Source organism: Ambystoma mexicanum, chromosome 1q (assembly GCF_040938575.1).
Source record: "Ambystoma mexicanum isolate Mex_15411 chromosome 1q, UKY_AmexF1_1, whole genome shotgun sequence".
Taxonomy (NCBI): Eukaryota; Metazoa; Chordata; class Amphibia; order Caudata; family Ambystomatidae; genus Ambystoma; species Ambystoma mexicanum.
The window spans coordinates 393,705,321-393,719,555 of NC_090922.1; the positions used below are offsets into that span (position 1 = coordinate 393,705,321).

General features: G+C 44.6%; 1 protein-coding gene across 2 annotated transcripts in view; it reads right to left on the reverse strand.

Moving 5' to 3' along the window:
* The window catches only part of RPGRIP1L (RPGRIP1 like), a 1,574,704-nt gene that overhangs the window by 927,685 nt on the left and 632,784 nt on the right, over positions 1 to 14,235 (reverse strand). For both annotated transcript variants that reach the window (XM_069639571.1, XM_069639577.1), the window contains exon 11: positions 9,654 to 9,799. In XM_069639571.1, the coding sequence (XP_069495672.1) occupies positions 9,654 to 9,799 (146 nt within the window). The remainder of the gene's footprint in view (positions 1 to 9,653; positions 9,800 to 14,235) is intronic.

Here is a 14,235-nt window from a genome sequence, read left to right on the forward strand (position 1 = left end):
AGGGCTTGCGGCGCTCCTTAAGAGACCTGCGGGTAGCCAAGAAGGCGCTTGAGGCGCACCACATGGGGAAGGCAGCCCATTCTATGATACTCACCAAGCAATATTTTTACACGAGGGGGAACAAAGCTAACAAATTACTAGCGACTAAATAAAAAAAACAGACAAGACAAAACAGGATAGACATCTTACGAGACGACAGAGGCAGATACGTCTTCTTGGAAGATGGCAAGCTCTAAATTATTGAGCAATTTTTCAGGGACCAAGCATCTCTACATGTGGGGGATCCACAAACCTCCAAAGACTTCATAGCAAAAGCAAACCTCCCACAAATCCCACAGGCCCTGCGAGAACCTTTGGAAGACCCGATTACAACACAAGAAGTCGAAATGGCAATCAAAGCCCTCCCCCTTGGTAAGGCCCCTGGTACAGACGAGTTTACAAACACATTTTATAAGACCTTTTACACAGAGCTCACACCCCATCTTACAAAGCGGTTTAACTTTTTATGGGAAACAGGTTCTGTTACACAATCAATGGCTGAATCGGCCACAACCCTAATCCTGAAGCCTGGGAGGAACCCAACAGAGTGCACATCTTTCCACCCTATAGCCTTACTTAATACAAATGCAAAATTATTTAGCAGAATTATAGCCCGGCGACTAGGGGAGGTCTTACCAACAATAATAGACAGAGATCAGACTGGGTTCATTCAGGGCTGCTCTGCACATGATAGCATTCACAGAGCAATAGACTTGATTGCCCTCGCCCCTATGAACCCAGGCCCTCGCTCACTGCTGTCCTTAGACGCCCATAGGGCGTTTGATAGCATGTCCTGGGGCTACATGAATTTGGTGTTGAGGGGTTTTGGATTTGGCCGAAATTTTCTAGATTAATATTGTCAAAGTTCCAGATCCCTTCAACCCAAATACGAGTTAACTCACAGTGGACAGCTCAAATTGCATTGGGTAAAGGAACCAGACAAGGTTGCCCCCTGTCCCCATTGGTATTTGCGTTAGCAATGATATGATATGATATGATATGATATGATATATGATATGGCATTTGTAACGCGCCTATACACAAGTGTTTCAAGGCGCAACGAGGCAGGGAGGGGGGAACAAGGGGAAGACAGACAACGATCCTACTAGGCCAGGTGTCATTCAGACCGCGCAAGTGCAGGGGTAGGGGGAAGGGAAAAGGGGAAGGGGGAGGAGGAGTGCAGTACAAATAAGTAGAATAGAAATAAAATAATAAATAAATAGGGCCAGCTGGTGGTAAGTGCAAGGTAAGTGCAGACAAGTGCTGGGGGGGGGGGGCTGTAGGGATACAGAGACAGTCCCGCAGTGCAGGGGTAGCCAGGGAGGCAGTGCAAGTGAAGAGTGACTGGGCCCAGGACCGAGGTCGGTGAGAGTGGTCCAGTTGCAGAATCAGTGCTGTTTAGGTGAAGAATTTAGCAGGGGAGAGGGAGAGAGAAAGCAGAAGCGAAGAGGAAGGTTTTGAGGTGCTTCCGGAACCGGAGATGGTTCTCCTCAAGTTTCAGGGAGGCAGGAAGGCTGTTCCAGAGGGAGGCCCCTGCCGCGGAGACAGATCTACCCCCAGCTCGTTGCTTCGAGAAGCGGCTGACCCTGAGGGAGTTGGAGACGGATGAGCGTAGGGCTCGGGAAGGAAGATATTTAGGAAGAGAGAGTTGAAGGTATTTAGGCCCCAGGCCCCAGAAGGCCTTGTGGACAATGCAGAGGGTTTTGAACTTAATCCTCGCAGCCACAGGGAGCCAGTGTAGAGATTTCAGTCCTGGAGAGATACGGTCCCTGGGCTTGAGGCCAAGGACAAATCTCGCAGTTCTGTTCTGGATGAGTTACAGAGGGCGGAGAGTGGAGGCAGGCAGATTAAGATAGAGGCTGTTACAGTAGTCCAGCTTCGAGAGAACCAGGGCTCGGGAGACAGTGAGCTTCTGGGGGAAGGACAGGAAGGGAAGAATACCTCTGAGGAGGTGCAGCTGGTAATGTGACTTCTTAGAGATGTCAGATATATGAGGAGAGAAGGAGAGTGTGGAGTCAAAGATGACCCCGAGGTTTTTTGCCTTGCAGGTAGGAGCAGGAAAAGGGCCAAGAGAGGCCGACCAGAGAGCTGCAGGGAAGGAGGGAGTGGGTGTGCCGATGAGTAGGATCTCAGTCTTACTAGCATTAAGGCAGAGGTCATTGGCAGCACACCATTCCTGGATAGCAGACAGACAGTCAGAGATGAGGGAGGAAGAGGAGGAGGCCGAGGGTAGCCTGAAAATGAGCTGGGTATCGTCCGCATAGCACTGAAAGTTCGGGCAGAGGGCGGCGATGCGGTGGGCAAGGAGTGCCAGATACCGGTTGAACAGCCAGGGAGAGAGATTAGATCCCTGGGGAACGCCACAGGTGGAGAAAAAGATGTCAGAGAGGAAGGACCCAAGTTGGACCTGGGAGGGTCGATTGGAAAGGAAAGAGGTCAGCCACGCCAGAGCCTGACCAGTGATACCCAGGTTATCACAGAGACGGTTGAGCAGGATGGCATGGTTGACAGTGTCAAAGTGGCAGAAGAGAGATCGAGCAGAATGAGAACACACGGAGTGTTGGAGTCGAGGTTCAGGAGCAGGTCCTCACGGATGTTCAGGAGAGCAGTTTGTGCTTCTGGCCGCTCTGAAGCCAGATTGATGGTCATGGAGACTATCAACAGCTTCAGCATGGAGGTTAAGCTGGGAGATGGCCAGTTTCGCCAGGAGCTTGCCCAGGAAGGGAGTGATGGAGATTGGGCGATAGTTAGCCGGACAGGAGGGGTCGGCAGAGTGTTTCTTAAGGAGAGGGTGCACAAGGGAGTGCTTGAGGGGGGATGGGAAGACTCCAGAGGCGAAGGAGTGGTTGCAAAGGTCAGCCAGGGCAGGAGCCAGGGAGTCGATGTGGTCCTTGATAGTTTTGGAGGAACAGGGGTGAATCTGTTTAGACGAGACTTTCATAGATCGGACTTGTCTGGAAACCTCGTCAGCAGAAAAAAGGGGAAAGGCAGAGAAGGAGGGAGGAGGGGTGGCTGCAGAAGGGCCAGAGGAAGAGCAGGGAAGAGAGGGGGGGAGGTGATAGGAGGAGAGTGAGGACAGGATGTCCTGAGTTTTAGAGATGAAGTGGGAGGCCAGTGCAGTGCAGAGGGCCTGGGAGGGGACTGGAGAGGTAGAGACTGCAGCAGGGTTGGCAAGCTCCTTGCAGATTTTAAAGAGTTCAGCCGAGTTGTTAGATGCCGCAGAGATGCGGGCTTGGATAAGGGCTCTCTTCTTGGTGAGAACAGAGAGACGTTATTGCCTTTGGAGCAGGCCAGTTTGTCAGAGTATGAACATGAAGCACGCCATTTCCTCTCTGCCACCCTGCACTTGCGTTTTAGGGTGACGAGATCCGAATCATACCAGGAGTTACATTTGGCTTTGGGCTTCAGGCGGATTTTCATGACAGGGGCAAGGATATCAAGAGTATCAGATATAGCAGAGTGGAGCAAGGAGAGGGCTGTGTCAGGGTGGGAGTCAGCCGAAGGGGGGGGGGGGGTCTTGAAGGTGGCAGCGAAAGCAGCAATGGAACCCATTTCCCAGTGAATTTGTCTCCACCCGAAGATTCAGGGGTTTGAGGTTGGCGGGCAATGCCACAAAGTTGTGTTATACGCAGATGATGTCCTCTGCTTCCTGAGAGAAGCCCGGACGTCAATCCCTCCCCTTATGGACCTGCTCTCCCAATTTGCAACGTCTCGGGATTTACAATAAACATGGCCAAATCGACAGGTTTGAATCTGTCGGAAGCCTCTGACACTCTGAACACCTTGCAGAATATTTACTCCCGTAGCTGGAAAAGCACAACTATTACGTACCTCAGAGTGCATTTGACCCCAACTTTTACGGGATTGATGAAGGCCAATATCCCCAGCTTATTGAAAGACTCTAAAGAATCTCTACAGAGGTGGGCCTCACAAGAAATATCCTGGCTTGGACGCATCAGCGCAATTAAAATGGCCCCGCTACGTAGGCTTTTATACACGTTCCAAGCCCTTCCTATATTGACCCCAGAGCGAGATCTCCTGGACTTACAGAAAGAAATAGGCAGCTTTGTTTGGCAGTGGAAAACACCAAGAATCCAGAGGACTCCCCTCTATCCCAAGATATTATCGAGCAGCCGAAATTGCTGCCATTCTGAGCTGGTCTAATCCAATAGAGCCCCCCAAATAGCAGGACATTGTGCAACACTGGGCCCCTCTCTGTCATCTGCCTTTTCTCTCACGGGAGGCGCACACCTATCGGGGATCCCTCCTTCCCTCCACAGTAACTACACTTTGCTGCTGGGATAAATCCTGCCTGCAGAGAGGGTCTCATCGGGCCTGGGCCCACTTTCCTCTATCACGCAGAATCCAGCCTTTACCCCTGAGCTTCAACTCAACTCATATCAGCTCTGGTCAAATGGGAACTCCTTGAGACTATGAGAGCTCTATACGGACAACTCACCCGTGACCTTTGCCCAATGCAAAGAGAAATTTAAACTCCCAGAAACTGAAAGGTTTAGATACATACAGCTCCGTCATAGGATAACTAACCCAAATATAAAAAGGACAGCCACTATACAACCTACGGGGTTGGAACTAACGGCCTCAGAAGGTGAGTATGCCCACAGAATAGCTACTTGTTACCGTCTCCTGGAAGATGTCCCGGAGGATGAGAAGTTACCCTATATGCTGGCATGGGAGAGAGATCTAGGGATTGATGTGCCCCAGGAATCCTGGCAGAGGATTTGGGGCAGAGCCCATAGATCTTCAAGGTGCACGGCAGTAAGGGAATGCGCGTTTAAGCTCTGCTTTCAATGGTATTTTTCCCCCGCAGAAACTACGATGAACCCAGACTACCCTGAGATGTGCTGGCACGGATGCAGAGAGAGGGGGGACTTGGGTCATCTGTGGTTGCATTGACCCATCATTCAATCCTTTTGGCTGGAAATTAGATCAAGGACATGTGTGGGGTGCTGCTCCCCATGGATCCACTTATAATGCTGCTGGGTGATACACCAGATGATGGGTCATACCCGCTGTCTGGCCCCAGAGGTGATCTGATTACTCAACTACTTATGGCAGCTCGCCTCACGCGGACCAGATTTTGGAAAGCGGTAGAGGGTCCCCATATAGCCTACTGGTGGGTGAAGGTTTGGGAGCTACTCGGAATGGAAAAGCTAACGGCCACAATAGTGGGCAAGACATCCAAGTTCTCCAGAATCTGGGGGCCATTCCTGGAACACGCAGCCGAAAGGGAGCACATGTTTTTCCAACCTAAACTGATTAAATACCTCCTTAAACCATTACAATCCTTGGGTACGGACTGAGCACTACATGCGCGGAAGTCTGGACGTATGGGGTATATACCTTCCTTGAGGGCAATGTTGTTAATAATGTTGGTGGATGTTGTGGGAATATATATATATATATATATATATATATATATATATATATATATATATATATATATATATATATATATATATATATTTTTTTTTTTTTTCTTTCTTCTCCTCTGTAGTTTTATGTTGTGCTAAGTCAAGCTTCCTGTCTGAGTGCCATTAGGAAGTTATGAATAACAGATGAATTGTAACTAAGTTAAAATGACATTTCGAAGCGTTGATTAAGTGATATGATTAATGATTTATCTCTGTTATATGTTACACAATGAATTTCATGTTTGATCGATGTTTCAATAAAAAATATATAGACAAAAAAACCTCACCATTACATAAATAAATAATTATTTTAACTAGAAACCTTGAGTGTTCGTGTTATTTGGATACTTGCATTGGTGGATTTCGTTGCTACAGCTCTACAGCTCACATTTACCCCTGTTCAGAGAAGTCTGGATGCTCAGTCATACTACTAACTTGTGTAGTACAGACCTATACCAATAGGTGGGTTACCTAATGCCAAGAGGACACCGGTGTGTAGTCTCCCACAGGGTTACTACATCAATTCTTGCCTAACAGGGCCCAAGAGAAGTTGGTGCAGGAGGGGAACCGAACAGAGAGAGGGGTCAGGATGCCCTGTGTTTTGGTGGTGAAATGTGTGGCCAGGGCCAAGCAAAGGGCCTGGGTGGGTGCAGTCGAGGATGCGGCTGCAGTAGGGTTGGCCAGTTCCTTGCAGACTTTGAAAAATTCTGCTGTGTTGTTAGATGCCGTGGAGAGGCGGGCTTGAATGTAGACTCTTTTGTTGGGGCGGATGCAGAGTCTATATTGACTTGGAAGAAGGCAGCAGGCCAGTTTGTCAGAGGGTGCACCTGAAGATCCCCATTTCCGTTCCGCTGCTCTACACTTGTGTTTAAGGGCAGCTAGATCAGAGTCGCAGAGAAAATCACAGCAATGTGCATGGGGAGCATAGGGAAGTTCCACAGCACCTGGCCCCCCCTTCTTTAAGTATGCAGAGCAGTTCCCAGGGACGGTGCGTAAGCCGCCGAACCCTCAGGTGGTGCACAAAGTACTTAATTGTAGAGGGGGGGTGACCCACGATGCTGGTACCTTGGGTTATGCCAGAATGGACAGTGCCTAAGACTCCTCACTATTCCAGCCACTGCATGTACTATTTGTGAAATGTGGTATTCCCTTTTAAATTGGCTTTAGGAAGGGCATGGGAACCCTGACGAGTGCTTTGGCTCTGTCTGCTTGCACCTCAGACAATGGAGGATATTTTGGTAAACCACTATGAAGCTTTACTAGATCTGAGTGCCGCCTTCGATAACCTTAATACTCAAATACTACTATGGGGAAAATTAAGGTGCTGGGGTATTTAAGAATGATACAACAGCTTAAAAGGGATAACTCAGTAAGAATCCGTCTAAATAGTCAGGATAACATGTCCAATTCCATCCCGATAACTAAAGGGGTGAGGAAATGCTGTGTAGTGGCCCCAACCATCTTTAATTTATATCTAGCTGATTTATGAAAGGAAAACCTGGCATGGGGAAGATACTTGCCTAGACGACAAGATCTTTAGGTTAATATCATCGCCTATGCTGACGATCTAATATTAATGAACTACACCCTGGCAGGCCTTCAAAGACTTCTTAACGGTGTGCAAGCTTTCTTGGAGTCAAACCATCTGAAAGTTAACCCACTTAAATTCTATGCCATGATATTTACTACCAAACGCACAGGCGGGAGATATGGTTGTCAAGTAAATCATACTGCAATTAAACAAGTCACTAGCATACATTATTTGGGTTTCCCGATATCAACAAAGGAACATCTCAGTATTCAAAAAGGGAAGATGGAGGGGAAACTTAACGCGTCGATTTCCCTGATGAAAGTCAAACAATAGTGCCTTTAATTGAGCTGTACAACCTCAAAATAACTGCAACAATATAGTATGGGTGTGAACTTATATAATTTGCAGATCGAGCCTATGGAAGTCAGTTCTAAACTTACCAAAGTCCACCCCTATCAGTATAATTAGGCTAGAACTGGGGCTGACAGCATGGTGGGCACAATATATAAAAAAGATCCCTGTCCCCAATGTCTAAAATAATGGAAGGTGAAGAACATTCTTTGAGCTTTTACATACAAAATCGGATTCGTACGGACTCCGAAAACAAATCCTTCCTGAAAAAAATTCAATCAAAAGTGTAAGACCTACACAGCTATCCTGCAAGTGGAGATCGAAGATGGGGCATATATAGTTAAGAAAGAAAATAAAGAGATGGGACAGAAATTCTGACTATGAAGATCTTGACAGGCTGAAATTATATAGAAACAACAAGCATCTATGAATCCCGGCAAATACGCCAAAAACTTATATACAAATATTTCCCTCTAAAAAGTATAGGGACATTTATGTAAGATTTTGGTTAAATATTTTCCAGACGATGAAAGCTATGGGGCTGAAACTCCAAATCAGCAAAGACATGCGTGGCTGCCACGCATGTGGCGGAGCTCCAAATAAATCCCTGTATCACCTGGTTTTGGAGTGCCCGGCATTCAGAGACCAAAGAATCCGTCTACTGGGAAATCTTAACCACTCGATCCATTGGGTACTGTCATACAATGTTTGGGTGAGACTGATGTCAACCACAAATGACAGTCTAATAATAGCCCGCACTACTGCTAGCATATACTTGAGGTACTAAAAAATAAAATGTTGCAGGGCGAAGCAGATTGGAGAGCAATTTGGGAGGACGAAATCCCGGGCTTCCACGGTTCCCAGCGATTATGATTATGTGGTACATGAATGATCGGCAGATCATTTAGAATGGACACAACTAAGGTTGAATAGGAATGTTGAGTCTGTGTGGAAACAGTTAATTGGGTGATAGCAACATTGATGAGGCTAGCAAATGAAAACATGATTTGATGATGTGACTGTTTCATGCTTTGTATGAACGTGCTTCAACACGTACGCTGGTTTATTTTGTATTTTAGTTAACATTTTATTCTACGGAAGTGCTAAAGTTTATTTTTTGAAGTGTAAAAGTTTATGTATAAACTAAACACACATTCCTAAATAAAAAAAAAATAAAAAAACTTATGGGGGATGAAAATGTATTCTAATGCACTTGGTCATGGACAAGATCTTGCCAATAATATCCAATACTATCCAACACATGGTAAATACATAGACATGTGGTCAACCTTCCTAACATATGTGCAGGACAGGGAACAGATGCACCAAAAGCCTCAAGTTCTTCGCAGCTTTTAACTTCTCTGAGGGCCCACAGTGGCACTTAAATGAAAACGGTCTGTTTGAGAGAGCCAACCTCAAGAGGTTTTGGCCTAGAATGGCTGTAAATTCATACGCTGGCCCCTCTTCTCTACGGTAACCTGGAATCCTATTGTATGATTAGCCTTATGGTGTTGCCCATTGTTTGTCTTATTATTATTTGCTTTATTGTGTTGTAGATAATTGATTATGTTGAATTAGTACGATTTATTGCTGTTGTTGAAGCTCAACAATGTAAAACTGGAAAAATAAAGCTTGATTAAAAAAAAGTATGTAAAAATATGTGCCCCACCATGTTGAAGAAAGAGCAGAAAACACTTATGGCTAAAATGAGAGCCAGATCAGATCCTAACTTTATGATTTCACTTTTCATAAAAGGTTGTTCTCTTTATATTTGATTATTTACACATGGTGCAAATGTGGACACTGGAGTAGGCCAACATTTTTATCTAAGTGTCATTAGCAATATCACTCCTTCTAAATAGCTCCTGTTAATAGGGTGTTGCCCACACAGTGATTTTTTATCACCTGCTGTAAAACAACTTAAGGACGGGAGTTAAAAGGAATGTGATGTCACTTTGCCTACCCCTAAAATTTAGTTTTAATAATACAAACAAAAATTCATTCTAAAGAAAGAATACTGTGCCTTTTAAAATGACTATGCTGTTGTCAGAGAGATAAGACAGTGACTTCAAGTAATGAAAGGATTTGATTTAAATGAGGCTTTTGGGTCATGAAGAAAAGGCTTACAAATCTGGTTCAAGAATAGTAAACATATCTACATTTTACCAGAAAAATGTATATTTGTCACACTACTATAGTAGAGACCTTTGAATAATGGGATGAAGTTGAAATCCTTAAGGGAACCCTGAAGGAGCAGTTATACAATTCAAACAAACACTTTAACATAACAGAAATACCTCTTTCTAGTTTCACTCTGTCAAGGATGTCATTCTTGTCTGCTAGATCCGACTTCAGGGCAGCTTCAAGCTGGGCAATGTGCAGTTTCAACTGATGCTCCTTTAATTTCCATTGCTGTTCATGGCCCTGGGTCACACTGAACGCACTGTGATCAAAGCATTTGGCACATAGGGAACAATGGTTAGTCAGCTCCAACAGAGAATGATAAAATATATTTTTTTAAAGAAAAAAAGAAAAAAGATGTTAGTGGCTCAGGGACCACTATCATCGTGTCTAAGTAATTTAACTAACACATGCTTGTATGCTGCTGTTCAAACCAAGACGCCTTTCTTGGGCTGTGGCTAGAGAACATGAAAGAGTCTGCGGGATGAGCAAACAACTGGCCTCAATTTAAAGCTGGAAAGCTAGAAATGTTGGCAGGTTGCAACATTTGTGAGACTGGGAAAGGAATGCTAATGCATGTGGTATAATAATACCAATCTACAAACATTAGCTACAGGCCAAACCATTGCTCATGCAAACAAATCCTTCTAATGCAGAGAACTTGTGAATCTTCACCAAGTCCTTTGTAAAGCATGTGAAAATAAAAAAGGGAGAGTCTGAGGTCAGCTGCCAGTTCAGACAAGTGCTGAACTCAGAGTAAAAAAAGAAAAAAAAGTTGACAAATTGTAAAATGCAAACTGTAACAGTAATTTCAAGGAGTACTATTTTGTTACAAAATGATGTAACATTGTAATAAATTGTCTCATTGGACACATTGGGCCTCATTACAACCCTGGCGTAGGACCATGGTGCTATTAGCACCATGGTCCATGCCGGATTCCGCCATGGTGGATGGCGGATTTACAGCCTCATTCCAAGGTTGGCAGGGCAGTAAATCCCATTCACCATTGCCCCTTCCCCATTCCCATTTTTGCCCCATAGGGCTCAATGGGGATGGGGAAGGCGCTAATTACGGCACCGTAAATTACGGTGCCGTAATTAGCACCAAGGTCGCTTAGAGCCTTGGACTTTAACGCCTGCAAAAAGCAGGCGTTAAAGTGGGAATCTGGCGTTAAGGGTTTAACGGCGCCGCAGCCTTTTACGGCGCCGTTAACCCCTTAACACCAGGGTTGTAATGAGGCCCATTACATGGACCAGAGCAAGAAAAGAAAGGACGCTGATAACAAAATAAAATTAATTGCAAAAATTAACACAAAAGTAGCAAGAAAAAGCATAAACAGACTTAAATGATTCACATGTTAAGATACATTCTGTATCACGACATGTCATGATATTATACAATTATCGAATGTTAGGTGGATTTTTCAAATGGCTGTTCAAAGTGTGCACTCCTGCAGAATATTCCGATATAGTCTGGCTGTGAATGTGTGCAATGGTATTTTAACAACAGTATTAAAAGAAGGAAATATGCTTTTGGGTACTTTAGAGAGGAGGAGGGAGCTTGGAAAAGACAAACACAGGAAGATTCTGTGAATCATGAATCAGAATAGTGTGCCGTTTTCATGTAAAAAAAGATATCGGACCATATTTCACAAGGAAAAAAAATCTTGGTCTCAAAAGGTGGAAAAACGTGACTTTGATGTGATATGTGACAGCGATCAGCAAGTTTTCGCAGGTATTCTATTTAAGTGATCAGGTTTGGCTGTTGAACGATTTGGATCCTACCCTCCAGATGCCAGGGTGCAGCATGGGTGCTTCTCTTTTGCTCACAAGTCTTTACTATCTCTTCAGTAGCTATCCTTGCTTGATTACTTGTACTTCTCCCTATGTCCCCATATTCTTGGGGTTCATCAACTGACTTACCACTTTAGCTGTGCCGTTCCAACAGGATTGCAATTTCTGGATTGCCTTTCACCAATGATCCCTACTCTCGCTGACATCTTTGTACCACGCAGCCACTCGCCTTAAATGCTTTCCTCTTCCTACCTCCTTGACCGGTTCTCGCTTGCTGCCACTGCTTAGAACTTTGGTGTCCAACATCAACCAGTGAATCCATCTGGGGGAGGGAGTCAGCAATGTGCTGACCTCTTAGGCGGTGGAGAGCGGATGCTGAGGATTGACTGGGCCATAATATTTACAAGACGGTAAGGATAAATATGGAGTTTAGTTGGGATCCTTTGTCAGAAATCCCAATCAATGGATAAAAATGTGAACCCACACCGTCACAATGGATATCATGATTGAGGATTCATCAGTAAAGGATTGTTCATCTTCGAATCCGAGCTATGGATTTCTTTTCACACTTTAGTAAAAAGCCTTCAGACGAAGGGTCTACTATGAATTGGTTTTTGGCCCCGAGGAAGGCGTTGAAACGCTGAAATGTCTACCACATCAACCCTTCTTTTCATGCAACATGACATTGCCCTGATAAATGACCAACACGGTCCAAAATGCTTTGGCTGCCCTTCAAGTGCTGAAGCCATATTAAAAACATTTGTTATACTATTAGAAATGTTTTTCTGTCATATATTGTATTGACATAATTAAGGTGTTGTAGTATCTACCTACCAGGGTGTAGTCAGTACTGAAGGAACTTCCTACAGTCTGGTTTAGTTTGGTTTTTCCACACTGCGCAGTGTGGTCTCTGGTATGTACCAAATACCACTTCCGACTATTTGATTGAAATGTACTTATTGTCTACTGCTGTTGTGCCTGCTCCATCTCATTTGTATCCCTATGGAGGGTCAACCCATCAGCTTGTCACATGGCAGCATCTCTCCTTCTCGCAGTTCTCCAGCTTGTGAGCCTATTTTTTGTGTTTCGGGGCGCACGAAGTGTGCCTCCTTTTTTCTGGCGACATCTCCTGTCTGATCATCCGGTGGCTCTTCCCTTTTCCACAGAGCTGCAGATTCACACACTTAAACTGTGAATCTCACTGAAAGACTTTGAAAGTTTCTATTGTCTAGATTTAAGGAGTCACTGAAGCACAATAGTTTAGGGGGCTTGTGCATGTTTTGTTCCATAAGCATATTTAGAATTATGTAGAGTCGCTATAAAATTAACAGCTGTATGCTTTTTAACATGTAGAGTTCTCCTGCTTTTGATTTTAAGAACTTAAGAATGTTGCTTGATAGAAGAACAAAGTACTTACCCCTGGTAATGTTCTTTTGACTGGATGTTCCTCCCACGTATTCCTCATCGTTGATATATTTGTAAGTCTGCTTGCAGCTCCGGAAACCTTTTTCATAGAAGCAGGTGCTGTGAGTCATTGACTAGTGACCCATGACGGCCCCCGTCCTGTTCTCGGCCGTGACATTGACGCTGTCATAAGTAGGTCGCGCAGCACCCATTGCCTCAGTTCTAGTTTTGTCCTCCCTATGCCCAGTCGTCTTGAAGGTATGACTCTCAAGCTGAAAGAGAGGAAAATGTCAAATATGGAAATTCTCGCCAAGATAGAAGGTTAGGATGGGAGGGCGATGAGGAATATGTGGGAGGATCATCCAGTCGAAAGAACATTACCAGGGGTAAGTAATTTGTTCTTCGAATGGATTGTGTCCTCCCACATATTCCTCATCTTTGAAAGACTTGCAAAGCAGTATGTTGAAGCAGGTGGGAAAAGAAAAAATGTATTGCTGAGTAATGCTGTGAAGCACAGCCTTGCCAAACCTTGCCTCCTGACCTGACAAAGAATCCAGGCAATAATATATTTGTTGAAAGTGTGCAAAGAAGACCAAGTTGCAGCACTTCATATGTCCTGCACTGGCACCACTCCCTGAAGAGCCGAAGAAGTGGCCACCCCTAGGGCGGAATGTGCCCTCAAATCATCATGCAGATCTTTGCCTGCCAAAGTCAAATATAGCATTCAGAAATGCATACAATTATACAATGAGAGACGTTTTGCTTGTCCCAATTTGTGACCCGAACAGCCCAAAAAGAACCGATCATCTTGCCCGATTTTGGACATTCTAGTAATATAGAAGCTTAAGGCCCTCTTTGGGTCTAAACAATGCAACCTCCCTAAATCCTTAGAGGGACAAGGAGGCTTGTAAAAAGCAGCACAATTTTCTGTGCCAAATAAAATTTTGATACCACTTTAGGGAGGAAAGAAGGACGTACCCTCAAAACCACCTTATCTTTAAAAAAGGTTGTGAAAGGTGGCTTAGAAGAAAGAGCCTGAAGCTCACTCACTTTGTGGGCCGATGTTAATTGATGTTACAAAGATAGTTTTAAGGGTTTGCATTCTGAATGGACAAGAATGCAAGGGTTGAAACAGAACTCCCATTAAGCACTAGAACACCAGATTCAAATCCCATACCGGTACAATAAAAGGAACCAGAGGAAATCCATTTGTCAGCCCTTTCAGAAACTGAATTACTATAGGGATTTTGAAATAGGAACCCATATCAGGTGAGCATTTACAAATAGAAAACTCTGCAAGGTAACCCTTAATCATGGAGACCAGAAGCCCATGACAGGCCAGATGTAGTAAAAATGAAAACACAGAGTGTTGGATGTGAAAGCATCAATATTCTGATCTCTGAGCTGTAAAACATGTTCCAACAGCAGTACAGAGACTTTCCTGCTGGCTGAAAGCAATACCTCCATTAAATCTTTTTGAATGACCCAATCCTTATATCT